The sequence below is a fragment of the Pristiophorus japonicus genome, chromosome 5 (assembly GCF_044704955.1).
Source record: "Pristiophorus japonicus isolate sPriJap1 chromosome 5, sPriJap1.hap1, whole genome shotgun sequence".
NCBI lineage: Eukaryota > Metazoa > Chordata > Chondrichthyes > Pristiophoridae > Pristiophorus > Pristiophorus japonicus.
The window spans coordinates 134,021,070-134,040,136 of record NC_091981.1 but is presented as its reverse complement, the minus strand read 5'-3'; the positions used below and the strand labels follow the sequence as shown (position 1 = coordinate 134,040,136).

At 45.9% G+C, this 19,067-nt stretch overlaps 1 protein-coding gene across 8 annotated transcripts in view; it reads left to right on the top strand.

The window, feature by feature from the left end:
* LOC139264463 (ATP-dependent translocase ABCB1-like) overlaps positions 1-19,067 on the top strand; it is a 276,998-nt gene that overhangs the window by 181,923 nt on the left and 76,008 nt on the right. For all 8 annotated transcript variants that reach the window (XM_070880982.1, XM_070880981.1, XM_070880983.1 and 5 more), the window contains 3 exons: positions 143-289; positions 9,005-9,151; positions 9,980-10,084. In XM_070880982.1, the coding sequence (XP_070737083.1) occupies positions 143-289; positions 9,005-9,151; positions 9,980-10,084 (399 nt within the window). The remainder of the gene's footprint in view (positions 1-142; positions 290-9,004; positions 9,152-9,979; positions 10,085-19,067) is intronic.

Here is a 19,067-nt window from a genome sequence, read left to right as displayed (position 1 = left end):
TTCAGATGTAGAAGTGAAATTGTTCAGAAGTTACAGTTTGAATGACCTCCATGCAGGGAATACATACAAATCAATTTGTCAATTGGTAAGTCTGTATTACAATTAATTACAATAAACTATTTATTGTTTGATATATCTAAAGGCATTTAAAAGTGCAGAGGAAAAAGAAGAAAGGACAGAAAGTGGAACAGTACCGGATAAATCCGTAAACATTTCCCGCAAGCGCACATTATCCAACAAATCAAGTATTTCTCGGAATGAAACTGAAGTGGAAGAAAATAAGGCAGAGGTAAAAGAGTCTTAATCTCAAATTTGCTCTCAGTCTTACAAGAAAGGCAACTGTAATTATTTTATCCTGTCTTGTTGATTGCTTCTCAGCAACTAATACAACACTTTATACTTTAAGTGATATTAATGGTCAGCCAGGTGTCTGACATTTGCAGAAAATCTTCATCATGTTTAAAAGGCAGGTCGGTGGCAGGTCCCAGTCGCACTGCCAGCTCCAGCCTGTTGTGTAGAATGAATTTCCCTTGATTGGGTTTATCAAGCCCGGATAGTGCATTTCCCAGCCAATTAGAGGAAGCGGACCTGGTGACATCATTTGATGACGCATCATCGGCTACTTTCTTTAAAGGGACCATTGACAACTTTAATTTGACATTTGTGCTGTCAGTGTTCTATAGCATTGAGGTGCTGCACACATTGACAAGCACTGCAAAGAGGTGCACAGTTGCATCCAGGCTCTCCCATGACTCCCTCCAAAAGTTACAGCACACAGGGAGGTTCTCTTCCCTTCCAATGGGCGGAGACGACCTACCCAAGGGACCATCACAGCCTGGTTGCACATTGCATAGGAGGACACAAGCAGGGATGCGGTCAGCAGGACCTGGGTGTAGTGCATCAAAAGTTTTAATAATCTCAGTAGATCAGGAAATGTTAGTACAAAGCCAGACTCAACCTCATCCTGTTGTGTCACTCATCACATCTCTATCACTCTGCCTTCTCTACCCTACTTCTACACATTCTTATTCACCCTAACTTACCTTGCACCTCCACCCATCCCTCTATCTATCTATATTATCACATCCCCATCTCACTAGCCACCCATCAACTCGCCCTTATCGTAATGCAATTATACCAACTAACAACATACAAGGGTATACACTTAGGTGTTTTATCCAATGTTCATGTAAAGTTTCTGTTACTGTGCTGTCAGACGTTGAAACTGCTATTTTCAACACTTTGCATTCTTGGCTAGATTTGTGTGCACCTTTGGAAGTGGCTTATTGAGCTACAGTGAATGGTGAGACATAATGGTACCCCACAATGGTCATGAGTGTGAAAGGAATGGCTTGGGATTTGTAAGGATGCTTTATGGTGTTGGTTTATGGTTGTGCCAACCTGGCACTCATGTGATAGCCAGTGTATACAGCATCAAGTGAAGTAAATCTGGCTATGGTGAGTCCATCCCTGGCCTCCCGGACAGCAATGTGGTTGGGTGCTGATGCCCTGGGTCCTGCGCAGCGTCAGTTGATTGTGGAGAAGGTTGGTTTTGTTGTTGCTGCTGGTGTGCCTAGTGATGCTCGTCCAACACCGCCTTCAGTGTGCCAGTACAGCCTTCGGTCGCCTGAGGAAGAGAGTGTTCGAAGACCAGGATCTCAAGCCCGGCACCAAGCTCATGGACTACAGAGCAGTAGTGATGCCCGCCCTCCTATATGCCTCAGAGACATGGACTATGTACAGCAGGCACTTCAAAGCACTGGAGAAATACCACCAATGCTACCTCCGCAAAATCCTGCAAATCCATTGGCAGGATTGGCACACCAACATCAGTGTTCTCGCTCTAGCCAACATCCCCAGCATCGAGGTGTTGACCACACTCAACCAGCTCCGATGGACAGGCCACATTGTGCGTATGCCCGACATTAGACTTCCGAAACAAGCGCTCTACTCCGAGCTCCAACACAGCAAGCGAGTCTCGGGAGAGAAGAGAAAAAGTGCAACATCCCCACCTACTCTTTGGGTACCTGACCCAAGACCGCTCAAAGTGGAGGAGAAGCATCCGAGAAGGCGCTGTACACTTTGAGTCTCTTCGCCAGGACCACACAGAGGCTAAGCACAAACAGCGGGAGGAGCGCATGACAACCCAAGCACCCCACCCACCCATCCCTTCAACCACCACCTGCCCCACCTGTGACAGAGACTGTAGATCCCTCATTGGTCTCATCAGTCACCTTGGAACTCATATCAGTGTGGAAGCAAGTCATCCTCGACTCCGGGGCACTGCCTAAGAAGAAGATGGTGATGCTAGCTTTCAGGCTGATTGTAGTGGGATTCTGAGGACCAAGTTGAGTCAGTATAAAATGCACTGATGCTGATGGACTAGATGGCAGGTGAAGTAGAGATGACAGAAGCGATCTGTCAATGGTGGGAGAGATAATGAGGTCAGACTGGATGGAGACTTGCCTAAAGACTTGCAGCATTCTGAATCTGTAGTGGAAATGCAGTTTAGAGAAGCTAGTGGCTAAAGGATCATTTCTGAGTCAGCTGGGAACTTTGACTTGACCTTTGAAGCTATCAACTCATCAGCTGAAGCAATGGCCCGTGACCTCCCACCTCAGCTTCACAAACAAGGTCTAGGCACAGTGGGAAACAAGTGGGCGACCTGTTAAATTCATAAAGCTAGGAAAAAAGCAGTGCTAAGTGGCTGTAAACAAGCCACTAATGATTTCAGTTGCCTCCCCCACTGCTGCATGTTGGGTCTGCTCAGCTCTGACAAACCCGACATTTGGTAAAGGCACTTGGTGGCTGGTTGACCCGCTGGGGAAGAAAAACATTTCCACCCAACCGATCACCCCTTTTGGCCCCCTGAAAAATTCCCCCCTTAGAGACTAAACTACCGAGAAATCTACACCCATCTGCAGGGTTGCTGTTTGCCCAAAATGGTGCCCACGGGGACACAATTAGCTCAGACCAGGGAGCTTAGGTACAAGTTGAAAGAGGTCACCAAATGTGCACTGCTGGAGTTTAACTAGCGAATACCAAGCAGCTTTCTAGAGCAGGGCACCCGATCAATTAGCTGTCAGAGTTATCTGGAGCCAAGTGAGAAGAATCCCAGCATCCTGTGGCAGCTTGATCCATTCCAGGTTCCATTAGAGAGCCAAACTGGCTAATAGATCATGAACAGTGTCCTGGAGTAATGTGGACCTGCCTGGCTCAGGGATCAGATTAGCAAATCTCCTAGAAAAGATTGACTTTTTTCGATATTTACATCACCAGAGATGCCAACTTGGAGCTACTTTGACACCACCTCGACTCAAAAGATACCCACCTAAGACAGCGCCTGCCCCACCCCAAGAAGGATAGTAACTAGTTGGTGGAGAGTTCTGAAGTAAAAAAAAATAAAATCTCTATTAAAATTATGAATAAGAGCAGCTATTTAGATACATATGTATATGTTTAGTGGGTTGATGAATTAAGTGGTACATGTGATCTACAGATTAGATACTACAGTGAGAAACAACGCACACACAGCACACTGATTGGGAAACTATAGGCTGGAAGGTCCGAATTTTTCATCCATAGATGGGCAGATGATCGGAACTTACTGGCCTGTGACTTCCCAACAAGTACTCCATGTGAGCACAGTTGGAGAATCAGCCCTTGTAGGTCTACTTTTCTTGTATGTTGGGGATAAGAGACAAAATGGATTGATTTATGAGCATGTGGCCTAGAGACTCCCCTTTAGAATTAGTGAGCCAGAGAAAATGGTGATTTCTGTTAAGTATGGAAGAACTCCACAAGACTGAGTACTGTGAGCTAAAACTGATGTGACCTTAGCCTCTTTAATACAACTCCAGAGTGCATAAGCAGTATGGCAAACAACCTTTTATACTCCCTTGCACAAGGTGTGCAGGCCTCCAACAGTTGCGCCCTCTGGTGGCAATCTTACACAGTTACAATGTTTACATACATAACATCACTCTCCCACCCCTAAAGTCTTTGATATTAATTATTTACAAGTTGAGACGATTCGGGGCCCTATGCTTCCTGGTTGATCGTCTGAGTTCAAACTCTGGCATGGGTGAGTTGGTCGGGCTATTGCTGCACTGCAGCGCGGCTGGTCTGACAGGACTGTTGGGAATGGTGGGTTCATCCTCTTGATTGACAATGAGGTTGATTGCTGGTTGGATGTGTGTTGGTGGATCGATTATGGTGATGTCCTCTTCAGGTTGTTCCTAGGTGTCGGTGGACCGCAGTTTGGTTTGATCCAAAATATTTCTGCACGTTTGTCCATTCAATAGTTTGATTATAAACACTCTATTCCCCTCCTTGGCCAAGACAGTGCCAGCGACCCATTTAGGACCATGACCTTAATTCAGGACAAGCACAGAGTCGTTAACATCAATGTCACACGATACAGCCGCACGATCGTGGTACATATTTTGCCGGTGACACCGGGTTTCCACATGATCATTTAGATCCGTGCGGACGAGGGAGAGCCTGGTTTTGAGTGCTCTCTTCATTAACAATTCTGCAGGGGGAACCCCAGTGAGCAAGTGGGGTCGCGTCCGGTAGCTGAGCAGAAGCCGAGATAAACGGGTCTGCAAGGAGTCTTCCGTCACACGTTTCAAGCTCTGCTTGATAGTTTGGACTGCCCATTCCGCTTAACCGTTGGATGCGGGCTTAAACAGGGCAGACCTGACCTGCTTGATGCTATTGCGGGTCATCAACTCGTTGAATTCTGAGCTGGTGAAACACGGTCCATTGTCACTGACAAGGACGTCGGGCAAGCCATGGGAGGCGAACATAGCCCGGAGGCTTTCAATGGTGGCAGTGGATGTGCTGGATGACATGATTACACATTCAATCCATTTAGAGTAAGCGTCCACTACAACTAAAAACATCTTTCCGAGAAAGGGGCCAGTAAAATCTATGTGGATCCTGGACTACGGTTTGGAGGGCCATGACCACAGACTCAGCGGAGCCTCCCTTGGTGCATTGCTCAATTGTGAACACGTGTTGTACTCATGTACGCATGACTCTAAGTCTGAGTCAATGCCGGGCCACCAAACATGCGACCTGGCTAAAGCCTTCATTATGACTGTGCCTGGGTGGCTATTGTGTAGGTCACGTATAAACGTTTCCCTGCCTTTTTTTGGCAAAACCACACGATTACCCCCATAAGAGACAATCCGACTGGATGGACATTTCATCTTTGCGTAGGTGAAACGGCTTAATTTCATCTTACATTTCCCCGGGAACGGCCGACCAGCTCCCATTGAGGACGCAACATTTTACAAGTGATAGCACAGGATCCTGGCTGGTACAGGTCCTGATCTGGTGAGCAGTGACGAGTGACCCCTCGCTTTCAAAAGCATCCATGATCAGAAGCAAGTCTGCGGGCTGTGCCATTTCCACCCCGGTCGTGGGTAATGGTAGCCGACTGAGGGCATCAGCACAGTTCTCCGTGCCTGGTCTGTGGCGGATAACATAGTCATAGGCGGACAATGTTAGTGCCCATCTTTGGATGCGGGACGAAGCATTGGTGTTTATACCTTTGCTTTCTGAAAACAGCGAAATGTGCGGTTTGTGTTCGGTTTCAAGCTCAAACTGAAGTCCAAATAGGTATTAGTGCATTTTCTTTACACCATATACACATGCTAACACCTCTTTCTCAACCATACCGTGTTGGGTGGGTCCAGAGCCGGGGGGTGGCACGCTCATGGGATGAGGGGTGGGCTGTTTGAGGCTGGGATTGGGAGAGACTTCTTCACTCGGGGAGTTGTTGGCCTGTGGGGTTCCCTGCCGCGGAGAGTTGTTGATGCCAGTTCATTGGATGTGTTCGGGAGGGAGTTGGATCTAACCTCCACCTACATGACACAGGAGCTAGCTGAGTCTTCGAAAAGATTTATGTGCATCAACTCGCACAAAGGACTGTTTATATACCACAGGTGCCCTTTTGGATTTCCTCGGCTGCTACCATCTTCCAGAGGAACATGGAGAGTCTGTTGAAATCGGTTCCGCGCACCATTGTGTTTCAAGACGACATTCTGATCACCGGTCGTGGGGGGGAGGTACTGGAGTGGGTGATCAGCCATGATCTTGTTGAATGGCGGTGCAGGCTTAAAGGGCCGAATGGCTTACTCCTGCACCGATTTTCTATGTTTCTATGTTTCTATACTGTAGGCTCTTTCAGTCTTAGACAGACTTCTAGATGCATATGCAACTGGTTGAAGTTTGCCCGTTACATTGGTTTGCTCTAACACACAGCTGACCCCGTACGAAGATGCATCACAAGCTAGCACTAATTGTTTACACGGGTCATACAGTACAAGTAACTTATTAGAACAAAGTAGGTTTCTGACCTTCTCAAAGGCTGTCTCTTGAGATTTACCTCAAACCCTGTCATCACCCTTATGTAGCAACATGTGCAATGGTTCCAGCAAAGTGCTTAACCCGGGTAGAAAGTTACCAGGAATGAACGCAGCTCCGTCACGTTCTGTGGTCTGGGTGCATTCTTAATGGCCTGTGTCTTTGAGTCCGTGGGTCTAATGCCATCTGCCGCAATCTTTCTCCCCAAATATTCGACCTCTGACATCAGGAAAACAAACTTGGAGCATTTCAGCCTGAGCCCCACTCTTTCTAGCCGACTTAGAACTTCTTCCAGGTTGTGCAGGTGTTCGGTGGTGTCACGACCGGTGATCAGAATGTCGTCTTGAAACACAATGGTGCGCGGAACCGATTTCAACAGACTCTCCATGTTCCTCTGGAAGATGGTAGCAGCCGAGCAAATCCAAAAGGGCACCTGTGGTATATAAACAGTCCTTTGTGCGAGTTGATGCACATAAATCTTTTCGAAGACTCAGCTAGCTCCTGTGTCATGTAGGTGGAGGTTAGATCCAGCTGGTGAACGACTTCCCCCCTGCTAATGTTGCAAACAAGTCATCCGCTTTGGGTAGTGGATACTGGTCCTGTAACGAGACTCGGTTGATTGTTACCTTGTAGTCTCCGCAGATTCTGACCAGCCCATTGCTTTTCAACACCGGAACAATTGGACTGGCCCACTCGTTGAACTCGACTGGCGATATGACTCCCTCTCGTTGAAGTCTGTTCAGTTCGATCTCGACTTTCTCTCTCATCATATATGGAACCGATTGAGCCTTGTGATGAACGGGCCTTGCATCGGGGACGAGATGGATCTCCACCTTGGCGCCGGGTGAAGTTGCCGATGCCTGGTTCAAATAGCGACAGAAACTTGCTCAGCACTTGGGCGCACGAGGCATCATCCATTGAAGATGGTACTTTGATGTCGTCCCAGTTCCATCGAATCTTTTCCAGCCAGCTTCTACCGAATAGCTATTGCCTGGTACAATCCACAGTGATAAATCATGCACAGCTCCATCGTACGATACCTTAACAGCCGCACTGCCAATGACTGGTATGAGCTCTTTGGTGTAGGTGCACAGCTTTGTCTGAATTGAGCTCAGTTTGGACCTTTTTGTCTTGTTGCCCCACAGTTTCTCAAAAGCCTCTGGCTCATAATTGACTGACTCGCCCCCTTGTCCAACTGCATTGATACCGGAAGACAGTTCAATGTGACTTTCAGCATGCTAGGAGGGCTCTTGGTGGTGAAGGTGTGTACCCCATACACTTCTTCCTCGGATTGTGTTTCCTCTCTTGTTTGTTCTGCGTGATTCACGCTGGAAGGATCATCCTCTGCCAACTCTGCCACATGGTGATTTGCAGCCCTCTTGTACATTCACTGGAGGTGCCCCATTGTTTCGTAGCCTTTGCACACATAGTGCTTGAATCGACATTGATGGGCTCGATGATTACCCCCGCAGCGCCAACATGGTGCTAATGGATTTGCATTCATGCCCGATGGTGGACTCTGAATCATCCTAGGTCTTGCAGCTGCAGACGTGTAAGCCCTGCCATATGCAGTTCTGCCTGCTAGCGATGTTATTTTATGTACAGTATTTGCCGGTGAACTTCGATGCTGGGAAGATATCTCTGGTATTATCGCTCGTGGATATAAATGCCTGGGCTATTATGATGGCCTTGTTCCAGTCAAGGGATTTGGCAGACAGCAGCTTGCGAAGAATGACCTCATGGCTGATGCCAAGCACACAAAAGTCCCGCAACATTTCCCCCAAAAATCCAGCAAATTCGCAAGTACTCGCAAGGCATCTCAGGTTGGCGACATAACTCGCCACGTCCTCGCCTTCCGAGCGGCGGTGCATGTAGAAGCGATACCTAGCCATGAAGATGCTCTCCTTCGGCTTGAGGTGGTTCCGAACCAGCGTACACAACACTGTATATGTCTTCTCCATTGGTTTCTCCGGTGCTAGCAGATTCTTGATGAAGCTATATATTGTGGACCCACACACGGTGAGGAGAATCACCCTGCACCTGATCACTTTTTTGTCCCCATCCAGCACGTTGCCCACGAAGTACTGGTCGAGACACTCAGTGAAGGCTTCCCAATCATCACCCTCTACAAATCTCTCTAAAATACCAACGGCAGTCATGACAGCGTAAAAGTTCGTAATCTGTTACTCGTCGCCAATTGGTCAGTATGGAAGAACTCCACAAGACTGAGTACTGTGAGCTAAAACTTATGTGACCGTAGTCTCTTTAATAGAACTCCAGAGTGCCTAAGCAGCATGTCAGACAACCCTTTATACTTCCTTGCACGAGGTGTGCAGGTGACCCTTGGGCCTCCAACAGTTGCACCCTCTGATGGCAAGTCTTACACAGTTTCAATGTTTAGATACATAACAATTTCAGTGCAGAGTAAGAAATTACTTATGACTGATTTTCTGATGGTGGAATTTTATGTTCCAACTAAGGATAATATGGAGGAACATTGCTTTAAATGCTCTTGTCTTCATCAAAAAGCTCTTCAAGCATGGTGGAGTGTGTATCTTTCTAAGTATTCTACTGATTTGCATGTTCCACAGAACTTGGACCTATCTAATTATTGACTTTTTCATAATAGGGAGGAAAGCTCCCAAAAGTCTCACTTATGGAACTTTTCAAGCTGAATAAATCGGAATGGCCATACATTGCTTTGGGAGTCCTAGGTGCGCTTATCAATGGAGGAACTCACCCTGCCTTTTGCATTATATTTGCAAAGATCATTGCTGTAAGTATGCATTACTTTTTATTATGTATTTATTTTCATTATGTGTACTGATTAGCCAAATATTCATTGCATGCAGGAACTTGCTTCCTTTAGTTTTGCATTCATTGGTTTATAATTTGGCTTTAATTTATTTATGCAACACTATGGCTTTTATTTTCCATGTGCCCTGCTTCAGTTGATCTGGAACAGGTGGTATTAGAACATTGTTTAGGGAGGTGCTCAGCCATGTCCCTGTCTCTTCTTGTATCTCCCGCTTTTCCTGCTACCCAGGCTCATCAGCAGACAGTTAAACACCATGTACATATAAGTTAAAATGAACCCCTATGCGTGTCTATATCTGGTCCACTTTTTCACCTGCTGTCTACTGATGTTAAATCTCAATACCAGCAACATTACTCCCTCCCCTTGCTCAAGCCTTAATGTATGGAGATTGGGATAGTCCTATCTTCTAAAAATGTGTTGCTAGAAAGTAAAAAAGGGAGGCGGCAGCACAAAATTTCGCCATTGGTAGCCAGATGATTAGAAATGTAATGGAAGGAATGGGGAAAGCATAGGGTAGATACAAGAATGGGAAACAGTTACTTGGGCTGGAATAAGAGCAGCATGCATGAGGAAGAATGGGAGACAGATGAATGGAAATCAGAGGGAGAATGAAGGCAAGCATGTAGGGGTTGAAACCTCACTGTACAATATTAGAAATAGGGGAATGATAGGAAGCAGATTTTGATCTGTCTCCTTCCAGTCACAGCCTCAGCTACTCAAGATCTATCTCTTAACTAAAGTAAAATTTAATCTTTCAAAGTTAACTGATTTTATTTCTTCCTCCAGGTCTTCACTGAAACTGATACAAATGTTATCAGGCAACAAGCTAATCTTTACTCTATCCTGTTTTTTGTTATTGGTGTAGTTTCCTTTGTTACATTTTTCTTACAAGTAAGTATTTTACCTTGTACGTAATATTATATTTAATAATGGTCTCGAGGAAGTAACGTATTTTCAAAATAACTAATAAATACAAAAATAATGCTATACACAGTTGTCTAAAAATATGCTATTCGAAACCTATGATGGATAACTGCCACACAAAATAATCGAAACTTTTATCACCTGCAATTTTCCATTCATTACATTGAACAGACTGCAAATTTAAAAGGGATAATGTAATCAAATGAGAAAGAAGAGAAACAAAATTAATAATGAAACAAAACGATAAAAACGCACAACGCGGACAGACTGAAATGCCCTGTGGATTTCGATTGGTTATGATAGTAAAAGAATGGGAGGGATAAAATAAATAATTCATTCAAAGGTTTGAACAATTGACATATGAATGATGTACTGGAGATAATAACACAGCCATGTGCATCCTAGTTGCCTGAGCAAAGATTTAGGAGTCTCCGCATTTAAATTCTTCAATTCAGTTGTGCTTAGTTTGTGTTGCATATAGCTTACCATGCTGCTGGAGGTGCAAATCCTAACTACTACATCCAGAAACTAGAAGTGTATTTTCTCCGGTGCCTCTGGCAGCAGCACTAGATTGCCAATGTAAATGATTGATCATGATGGTCTGAACTTCTGACCAACCTTACTTTAACTCGAGCATCAGCCCACTTTCTTCACATGGGTTGGCACCAGTGTTTAGATGTCGCTGATCAGAAAATCTGGGTTCAATATTGTTGGCCACTATTTTTGCAGACCACCAATCAGATATGCATTCAGCCATCCTTCAAGACCGATGATGCATTTTGCTAATTATTGGGTTAAACAGACATTGCCGTGACTATTGGAATGATCTGGTGACCAGAAAATGAAGTTGCAGATTATCAATTTGAAAAAATTGTGCATGTCTTCCAGTATTTTATTCCTGTCTGTTGCTGTGTAAATACTGCAGATTCTGCCATGGTCAGGAAACCAGGCTATTACATAACTAGCACTTCTTTAAGTCGTCTGTAACATAAATTCTACTTTAGGTGATCTAGCCCAGAAACACTAGTAATATTAGGTTGTGCTCTGTTTCCTATAGAAATGAATGTAACATGAGGTAAGACAATTTTTGCCTTCTGCATTGAGACTAATGACAATGCGATAAAGATTCATATTTCACACAGATTACCCCTCAATTGTTTTTGCTGGAATTATTCCACATATCTCCAAGCCTATGAGAGATTATGGCCTGGCGTCTCCAACAGCTTCACTCAAAATCGGCCAAACCAGCACAAAAGATCAATCAATTTCAAGCATAAATTACGTCCAGCGCAAATCAAGTATCCGCAGCCCTTTGCACTGGTTTAAAAAACATTTTTCTGGAAGCATGTGCCACCCACAAAACTGACCAGGCCTCCAGATCAAATTAATCACTATTGGAGTTTCCGCTAAGTGCGCCCGTTTGCAGTCCTTTGCGAAGCCTCTTAAAATTATGCTTTTTTTAAGGTGCAAGACTCCACTAGGCACATTTTAAAAGCTTTCATTTTATATAATTTAATAAGATACTGACTACTGTACACCAATGTAACTAATAAATGGTTTTGTATACTTTTTTAAAGTAAGTTATTTAAAATCGTTACTCATAGATGGTGGACTAGACACTGATTATAAATGCTTATTTTCGTGATAAACCCATTTTCAACTGTGAATAAAACTGCACTAGTTTACTATTCTTAAATACATCAAGGAATATTGTTTAATGCAATTTTTTTTTGGAAGATTTTACATTAGACGATATGTAAATGAGTTTGAGCAAAAACTTAAGTGAAAAAAAACTTCTTAAAACCGGCGCAATTTTGAACGTAATTTGCACCCGGATTGCCGATTGTGCCCAAAGCAGAATCTCTTAGTCTTTATTTCTAATCTAATTTGAGGTTTCATTTTATATTTGTGTCCTTTAGTTCCTTTAGCTCTGCTATCATAGTCCAAGTGCAAAATCCTGTCCTCTTTATCTCTGAGCATTTTAAAAACTTGATTCATGTCTGTTAAGTTTAGAATAACTCCATGAGACTGTGTTGTAAGCACAAACCATTGTGACCTTGGTCTCTTTAATATAACTCCAAAGTGAGGCAGCAGTATGGTGGGCTGCCTTTTATACCTGTTTGCTCCAGGGCACACCGGTGACCCATAGATCTCCTACAGGTGTGCCCCCTAGTGGCAAGTCTGACACACAGGTTCAGTTCACGTACATAACATAATTTTCCCCCCCCAAAGTCTTAAGTTGTTTACATTCAACTCAGGCGCTCTGCGTTCCCGGGTCGATCGCCTGAATTGAAGTCCTGGCATGGGTGAGTTGGTCAGATCATTGCTGCACTGCAGCGCGGCCGATCTGATCGAACTGTCGGCATGGTGGATTCATCCTCGTGGTTGACAGCGAGGTCAGTTGCTGGTTGGGTGTGTGTTGGTGGATCATAGATGGAAAGGTCTTCCTCAAATTATTCTTGGTTGTCTGTGAATCGCAGTTTGGTCTGATCCAGGTGCTTTCTGCACGTTTGTCCATTCAACAATTTTACAACAAACAATCTATTCCCCTCTTGGCTAAGACAATGCCAGCAATCCACTTGGGATCATGACCGTAATTTAGAACAAACACCGGATCATTGAATTCAATGTTACACGAGGCCGCCGCACGATCGTGGTACACGTTATGCCTGTGTCGCTGGGTTTCTACGTGATCATTGATATCTGGGTGGACTAAAGAGAGCCTGGTTTTGAGTGCTCTCTTCATTAACAATTTTGCAGGGGGAACCTCGGTGAGCTAGTGGGGTCGCGTCCGGTAGCTGAGCTGGATCCTGGATAACCGGGTCTGCAAGGAGCTGTCTGTTATGCATTTCAAGCTTTGCTTGATGGTTTGGACTGCCCGTTCCACTTGGCCGTTGGATGCAGGCTTAAATGGGGCAGACCTGACATGCTTAATGCCATTGCGGGTCATGAACTCGTTGAATTCCAAGCTGGTGAATCATGGCCTATTGTCATTGACAAGGACGTCGGGCAAACCATGGGTGGCGAACATGGCCCAAAGGCTTTCAATGGTGGCAGTGGACGTACATGGTGATATTATTATACATTCAATCCATTTTGAGTACGCGTCCACTGCTACTAGAAACATCTTCCCTAGGAAGGGGCCAGCGAAATCTACGTGGACCCTGGACCACGGCTTTAAGGGCCATGACCACAGGCTCATGAGGGCCTCCCTGGGTGCATTGCTCAACTGTGAGCAAGTGTTGCATTGGTGTACGCATGACTCCAATTCAGAGTCAATGCCGGGCCACCAGACGTGCGACTTGGCGAAAGCCTTCATCATGACTATGACTGGGTGGGTGCTGTGTAGGTCGCGTGTAAACGTTTCCCTACCTCTTTTGGGCAAGATCATGCAATTTCTCCATAGGAGACAATCTGATTGGATGGACAGTTCATTCTTGCGTCGGTGAAATGGCTTGATTTCATCTTGCATTTCCCCGGAAACCGCCGACCAACTCCCATTGAGGATGCAGCTTGTTACTAGTGATAGCACAGGGTCCTGGCTGGTCCAGGTCCTGATCTGGCGAGCCATGACGGGTGACCCCTCGCTCTTGAAAGCATCTATTACAAGAAGCAAGTCTGCGGGTTGCCCCATTTCCACCCTGGTGGTGGGCAATGGCAGCTGACTGAGAGCGTCAGTGCAGTTCTCAGTGCCTGGTCTGTGGTGGATTACATAGTCATACGCAGACAATGTTAGTGCCCATCTCTGGATGCGGGATGAAGCATTGGTGTTAATACCTTTGCTTTCTGAGAGCAATGAGGTGGTTGGTTTTGAGTTCGAACTGGAGGCCAAATAGATATTGGTGCATTTTCTTAACCCCGTATACGCAAGCCAATGCTTCTTTCTCAACCATACTGTAGGCTCTTTCAGCCATGGATAAAATCCTGGATGCATATGCCACCGGTTGCAATTTGCCTGACACATTTGCTTGCTGTAACACACAACCAACCCCGTATGACGACGCATCACAAGCTAATACTAAGCGTTTACAAGGGTCATACAATACAAGTAACTTGTTCGAGCATATCAGATTTCTGGCCTTAGTAAAGGCTGTCTCTTGCGATTTACCCCAAACCCAGTCGTTACCCTTGCGTAGCATGAGATGCAAGGGCTCCAGCAGTGTGCTCAACCCCGGTAGAAAGTTAGCAAAATAGTTGAGGAGTCCCAGGAACGAACGCAGCTCCGTCACATTCTGTGGTGTGGGTGCATTCTTGATGGCCTCCGTCTTGGAGTCCGTGGGTCTGATGCCATCTGCCGCGATCTTCCTCCCCAGAACTTTGACCTCTGGCGCCAGGAAAACACACTTGGAGCATTTCAGACTGAGTCCCACTCTGTCCAGTTGCTTTAGAACCTCTTCCAGATTGTGCAAGTGTTTGGTGGTGTTGCGACCACTGATCAATATGTTGTCTTGGACCACCACGGTGCATGGAACCAATTTCAGCAGACTCTCCATGTTCCTCTGGAAGATGGCCGCAGACAAGCGAATCCCAAAGGGACATCTCTGGTACACGAACAGTCCTTTGTGCGTGTTGATGAGCTGGCTGAACCGTCAAAGAAGCTGACATGCCTGTGTCATGTAAGCAGAGGTCAGGTCTAGCTTGGTGAACGACTTTCCCCCTGCTAGCATTGCGAATAAGTCCTCCACTTTGGGTAGCGAGTACTGGTTCTGTAAAGAGACTCGGTTGATCACCACCTTGTAGTCCCGGCAGATTCTGACCGTCCCATCGATCTTTAGTACCGGCACAATTGGACTGGCCCACTCGTTGAAATCGACTGGCAATATGATTCCATCTCGTTGATGTCTGTCGAGCTCGATTTCGACTTTCTCTCGCATCATATATGGGATTGCTCGGGCCTTGTGATGAATGGGTCGTGCCCCAGGAACAAGATGGATCTGCACTTTGGCGCCTGTGAAGTTGCCGATGCCTGGCTCAAATAACGCCGGGAATTTGTTTAGCACCTGGGCACACGGGGTGTCATCCACCGAAGACAGTGCTTTGGTGTCATCCCAGTTCCATCGGATCTTGCCTAGCCAGCTCCTGCCGAACAGCGTTGGGTCATCGCCTGGTACAATCTATAGTGGTAAGTCATGCACCATTCTGTCATAAGATACTTTCACTGCTGCACTGCCGATAACAGGTATGAGTGCTTTGGTGTAAGTGCGCAGTGTAGTGTGAATCGGGCTCAGTTTTGGCCTCTGTGCCTTGTTAATCCATAGTTTCTGAAAAGCCTTCTGGCTCATAATCAATTGACTCGCCCCCGTATCCAATTCCATGGAGACTGGAATGCCGTTAAGTTTTAACATTATCAGAGGGCTTTTTGTGGTGAAGGTGTGTACACCATACACTTCCTCTTCACCCTCAGGTTGAGTTGCCTCTCCTGCTCGTTCAGCGTGATCCGTTCTGGATCGGTCGTCCTCTGCTGACTCTGCCACGTGGTGAGTCCAAGGTCGCTTGCACATTCGCTGGAGGTGCCCATTGTTCCACAGCCCTTGCACACATAGTGCTTGAATTGACATTGATGGGTTCTGTGACTGCCCCCACAGCACCAGCATGGTGTTAATGGATTCGCATTCACACTCCACGGCGGCCTCTGAGTCACCCTAGGGCTGGCCTCTGCGGTCGTGTGGGTCCTACCATGTACAGTTCTGCATGCTGAAGGCATTATTTTATGCACAGTACTTGCCAGTGAGCTTCAATCTGTGAAGATATCTGTTTTGTGGTGTCGTTATGGATATGAAGGCTTGGGTTATCGTGATGGCCTTGCTCAGATCTAATGATTTGGCAGACAGTAGTTGGCAGAGAATCTCTCAAGAATACCAACAGCAGCCATTTCCGCATGAAAGTTCGTGATCTGTAACTCGTTGCCAGTTGTTAAGTTCAGAATAACTCCACGAGACTGTGTTGTAAACTCAAACCATTGTGACCTTGGACTCTTTAATATAACTCCAATGTAAGGCATCAGCATGGTGGATTGCCTTTTATAGCTGCTTGCCCAGGGTGCACAGGTGACCCTTAGGTCTCCCACAAGTGTGCCCCCAAGTGGCAAGTCTGACACATAGGTTAGGTTCACATACATAACAATGTCCACTGTCAATCTTCTATTCTTCTGTTATAATAAGTGAAGCACTTATTTAATATTTTCCAGGTGGTCACATATAGGTACTTGAGTGTAGTAGCAAACAGCTGTATGAGTTGACACCTTCAGAAACAATGAGGGGAATTTTTTCCTGAAAAAACAGGTGGGTTTGGAGCAGGTGGGTGGGTTAAATAGTTAAATAGTTAAAAACTGGAATCCTGACCTGAACCCGCCTCCAACCTGCCCATTTCCGGTTTTAACGGAGGCGGGATGGGGAATGGGATTGTGGTGAGCAGCCAACCCTCTGTCAGGTGGCGGGACATCAATTCAAATATTACAATGTGGCTGGATGCCTGTTCTTTAACCACCATTTTGTTTTTAACTGTATCTGGTTGGATTTTATACACTTCGTAAAACCCAACAGTTAATGTAAAGCGAGGACTGCTGCATGCAGGAGGTAAGTGCCTTTATACTCACCTCCTGAATCCAGGATCACTGCCTAACCCTCGTCCCGCAATCGGAGACCCCGTCATCAAACCTCCGATCACCTTCCCGGGACCCCCGCCTCCCCTTTCCCACCAACATTCATCTTGAGGCCGGCCCTGGTCCTCTGGTGGTCGGCCCCAAACTGACCTCTGTAAGGGGTGGTTTTCAGGGGGTCAGCTTTCCCTTCTGACCTTGTATGAGCAGTTCCGAATCGCTCCCACACCCTTGGTTCTAGACACTGGAATTATGAAGGGACTGTGACAGACTTGGACAGACAATCGGTTTCAAGGTAGGAAGCAGGTATGGCTTTATTGTGTTTAAAAAGAAGTAAAAAGGCACACCTTTAATAACACACACAGAATAGGAATACATACTGAGGGGTATAACACATTGAATAAAATGTCAAATTACAGCCTGTGGGGAAAAGAATACAGCTTAAACTCTAAATGGGGTAAAGAGGAGAATGCAGATACATTTACACAAGTTATCCCAGCCTCCCCTCCTCCCAATTCCCCTAACTAACTAAGTTACAGCTCTGGGGGGGGTTCAGGGGCTATGCTCACCAATCCCCTTTTGACAGTTCCAACTCCAGGGTTCGCCTTAGTTGTCCCTGGGGTTCACCTTAGTTGTCCACGTTCTGAAGTCTGTACCCCTTGGTAGCGTAGGACCAGCTTGTCGAGTGGAAAAATCTTCGGTTTTTCTTCGGTTTTGTCGGGTTGGTTCCGGTTGACTGTTTGGTCGCGATGGTCCAGAACTTTCCGATAGTCATTTTGAAAGCCTGTTTGCTGTCGTGGTGCTGTCCTTCTGGGTTTTAGAGATTCCTTTCGCCGATGTTTCGAGGTCCCACTTTTCGAGGCTGGTGTAGAACTTATGCAACGAGACTGCTAACTTAATAGTGTCTCTAGAAGCACCCCTAACTGCCAGAATAGGCCTTCAATTATACTAAAACAGGCTTCCTTATCTTTGCGCCAAATCAGTTCTTGGGCTTTGTTTAAACTGTTCTGTCCATTGTGCTTGATTGGGTAATTTGATTATCTCTTAGGGGATGAATTGGTGTTGCATAGTTCCCCCCAGACAGTCTGGGATCCTTAATACACGAATTTGCTTCACAGAGGTTAGCCCCACCTCGTGTACTCGGTAACTCTTTTTCGCAGTCAAAATGTTGTAGAATCTTAAAATTGATATGCTCCTTCCCATAGATGTTTAGGGGATCTCAGGCTTCTATAATTTAGGTCTATTTTGAATTCTCTTTTCAAAAAGTCCAAACACTGGGAGGGGTCTTCATGAATGCATTCCCTTTTATCCCCTGCAGGTTTCGTCTGCCCCTTTAAACTAATTTTAAAAGTCCAGAAAGGGGTTCTTCTCTGCAGGGGAAAGGTACCAGGAATCTTTGCAAAATATTGGTAAATTCTACACCTCCTGATGGGGGGGCAGGGGGAGGCGGGGGTGGGACCCATGATCTTGACTGGCCCCGATCTGATCTACCCTCTTCCTCTTCCACGCCGCCTCTCCCTGCGCCTCCCCCCCCCCACACCCCCCCCCCCCCCGCCATAGTCATGATCTTGACCACAACCCTTCGGTGGCCGGCCACAATCTCTCTCACCCCCATCGATCGGCAGGAGGCTATCCCCGATTTTCCACCCCCCCCGGCCCTCACACTCCCTCCCTCCTCTGTACAGACAAGTGCCACAGGCCTACCCACCCGCAGCCAGCCAGCCAGCCTCTCCATCTGGCAGGCTTCAGATGCAAATCAGTCGCTCCTGTTAAAGTTGGCAGGGCCTGCAGGAAATCCATTCTCCTGGGTTTCCTACCCACATCAGAGCCTCACCCCCAACCTGCCTTCCCCATGAAAATTCAGTCCAATGTGTGAGAGACGAGTCAAGAGAGAAAACTGGAATCTGAACCATACAGTATTAAACACTGCCAGATAAATATTTCAATTTTCATTTAGACATGAAATAACTACCAGGGAAATGGCTACATATGGTGTAAAAATCAAGAAAGAAAAATAATGAACAGTAGCATAAACACTATTTGGGCCTGCTGTCCTTTATGGAAAGGACAATCTTTATTGTTTTAAATAAATACTGCTGGAAAATGTAAGAAAAGTACAGCACCACCAATCGACACCAGTTCCAAATCCGTGTAGTATTAAAAAATATTGAAGTTATGGGGACTTGGCAGTTCCCAGCCACTTTGTAACAACACAGCTAATGAATGATGCCACTAGCAGAGAGATGAAATACAATGCTGTGTTTGCAAAATAAAATGATTATTGGCAGCACAAATCGCTACACTCAATCTATCAGCAATGTAAAGGATTTCAAAGTTTGCTATTGGTCTTTT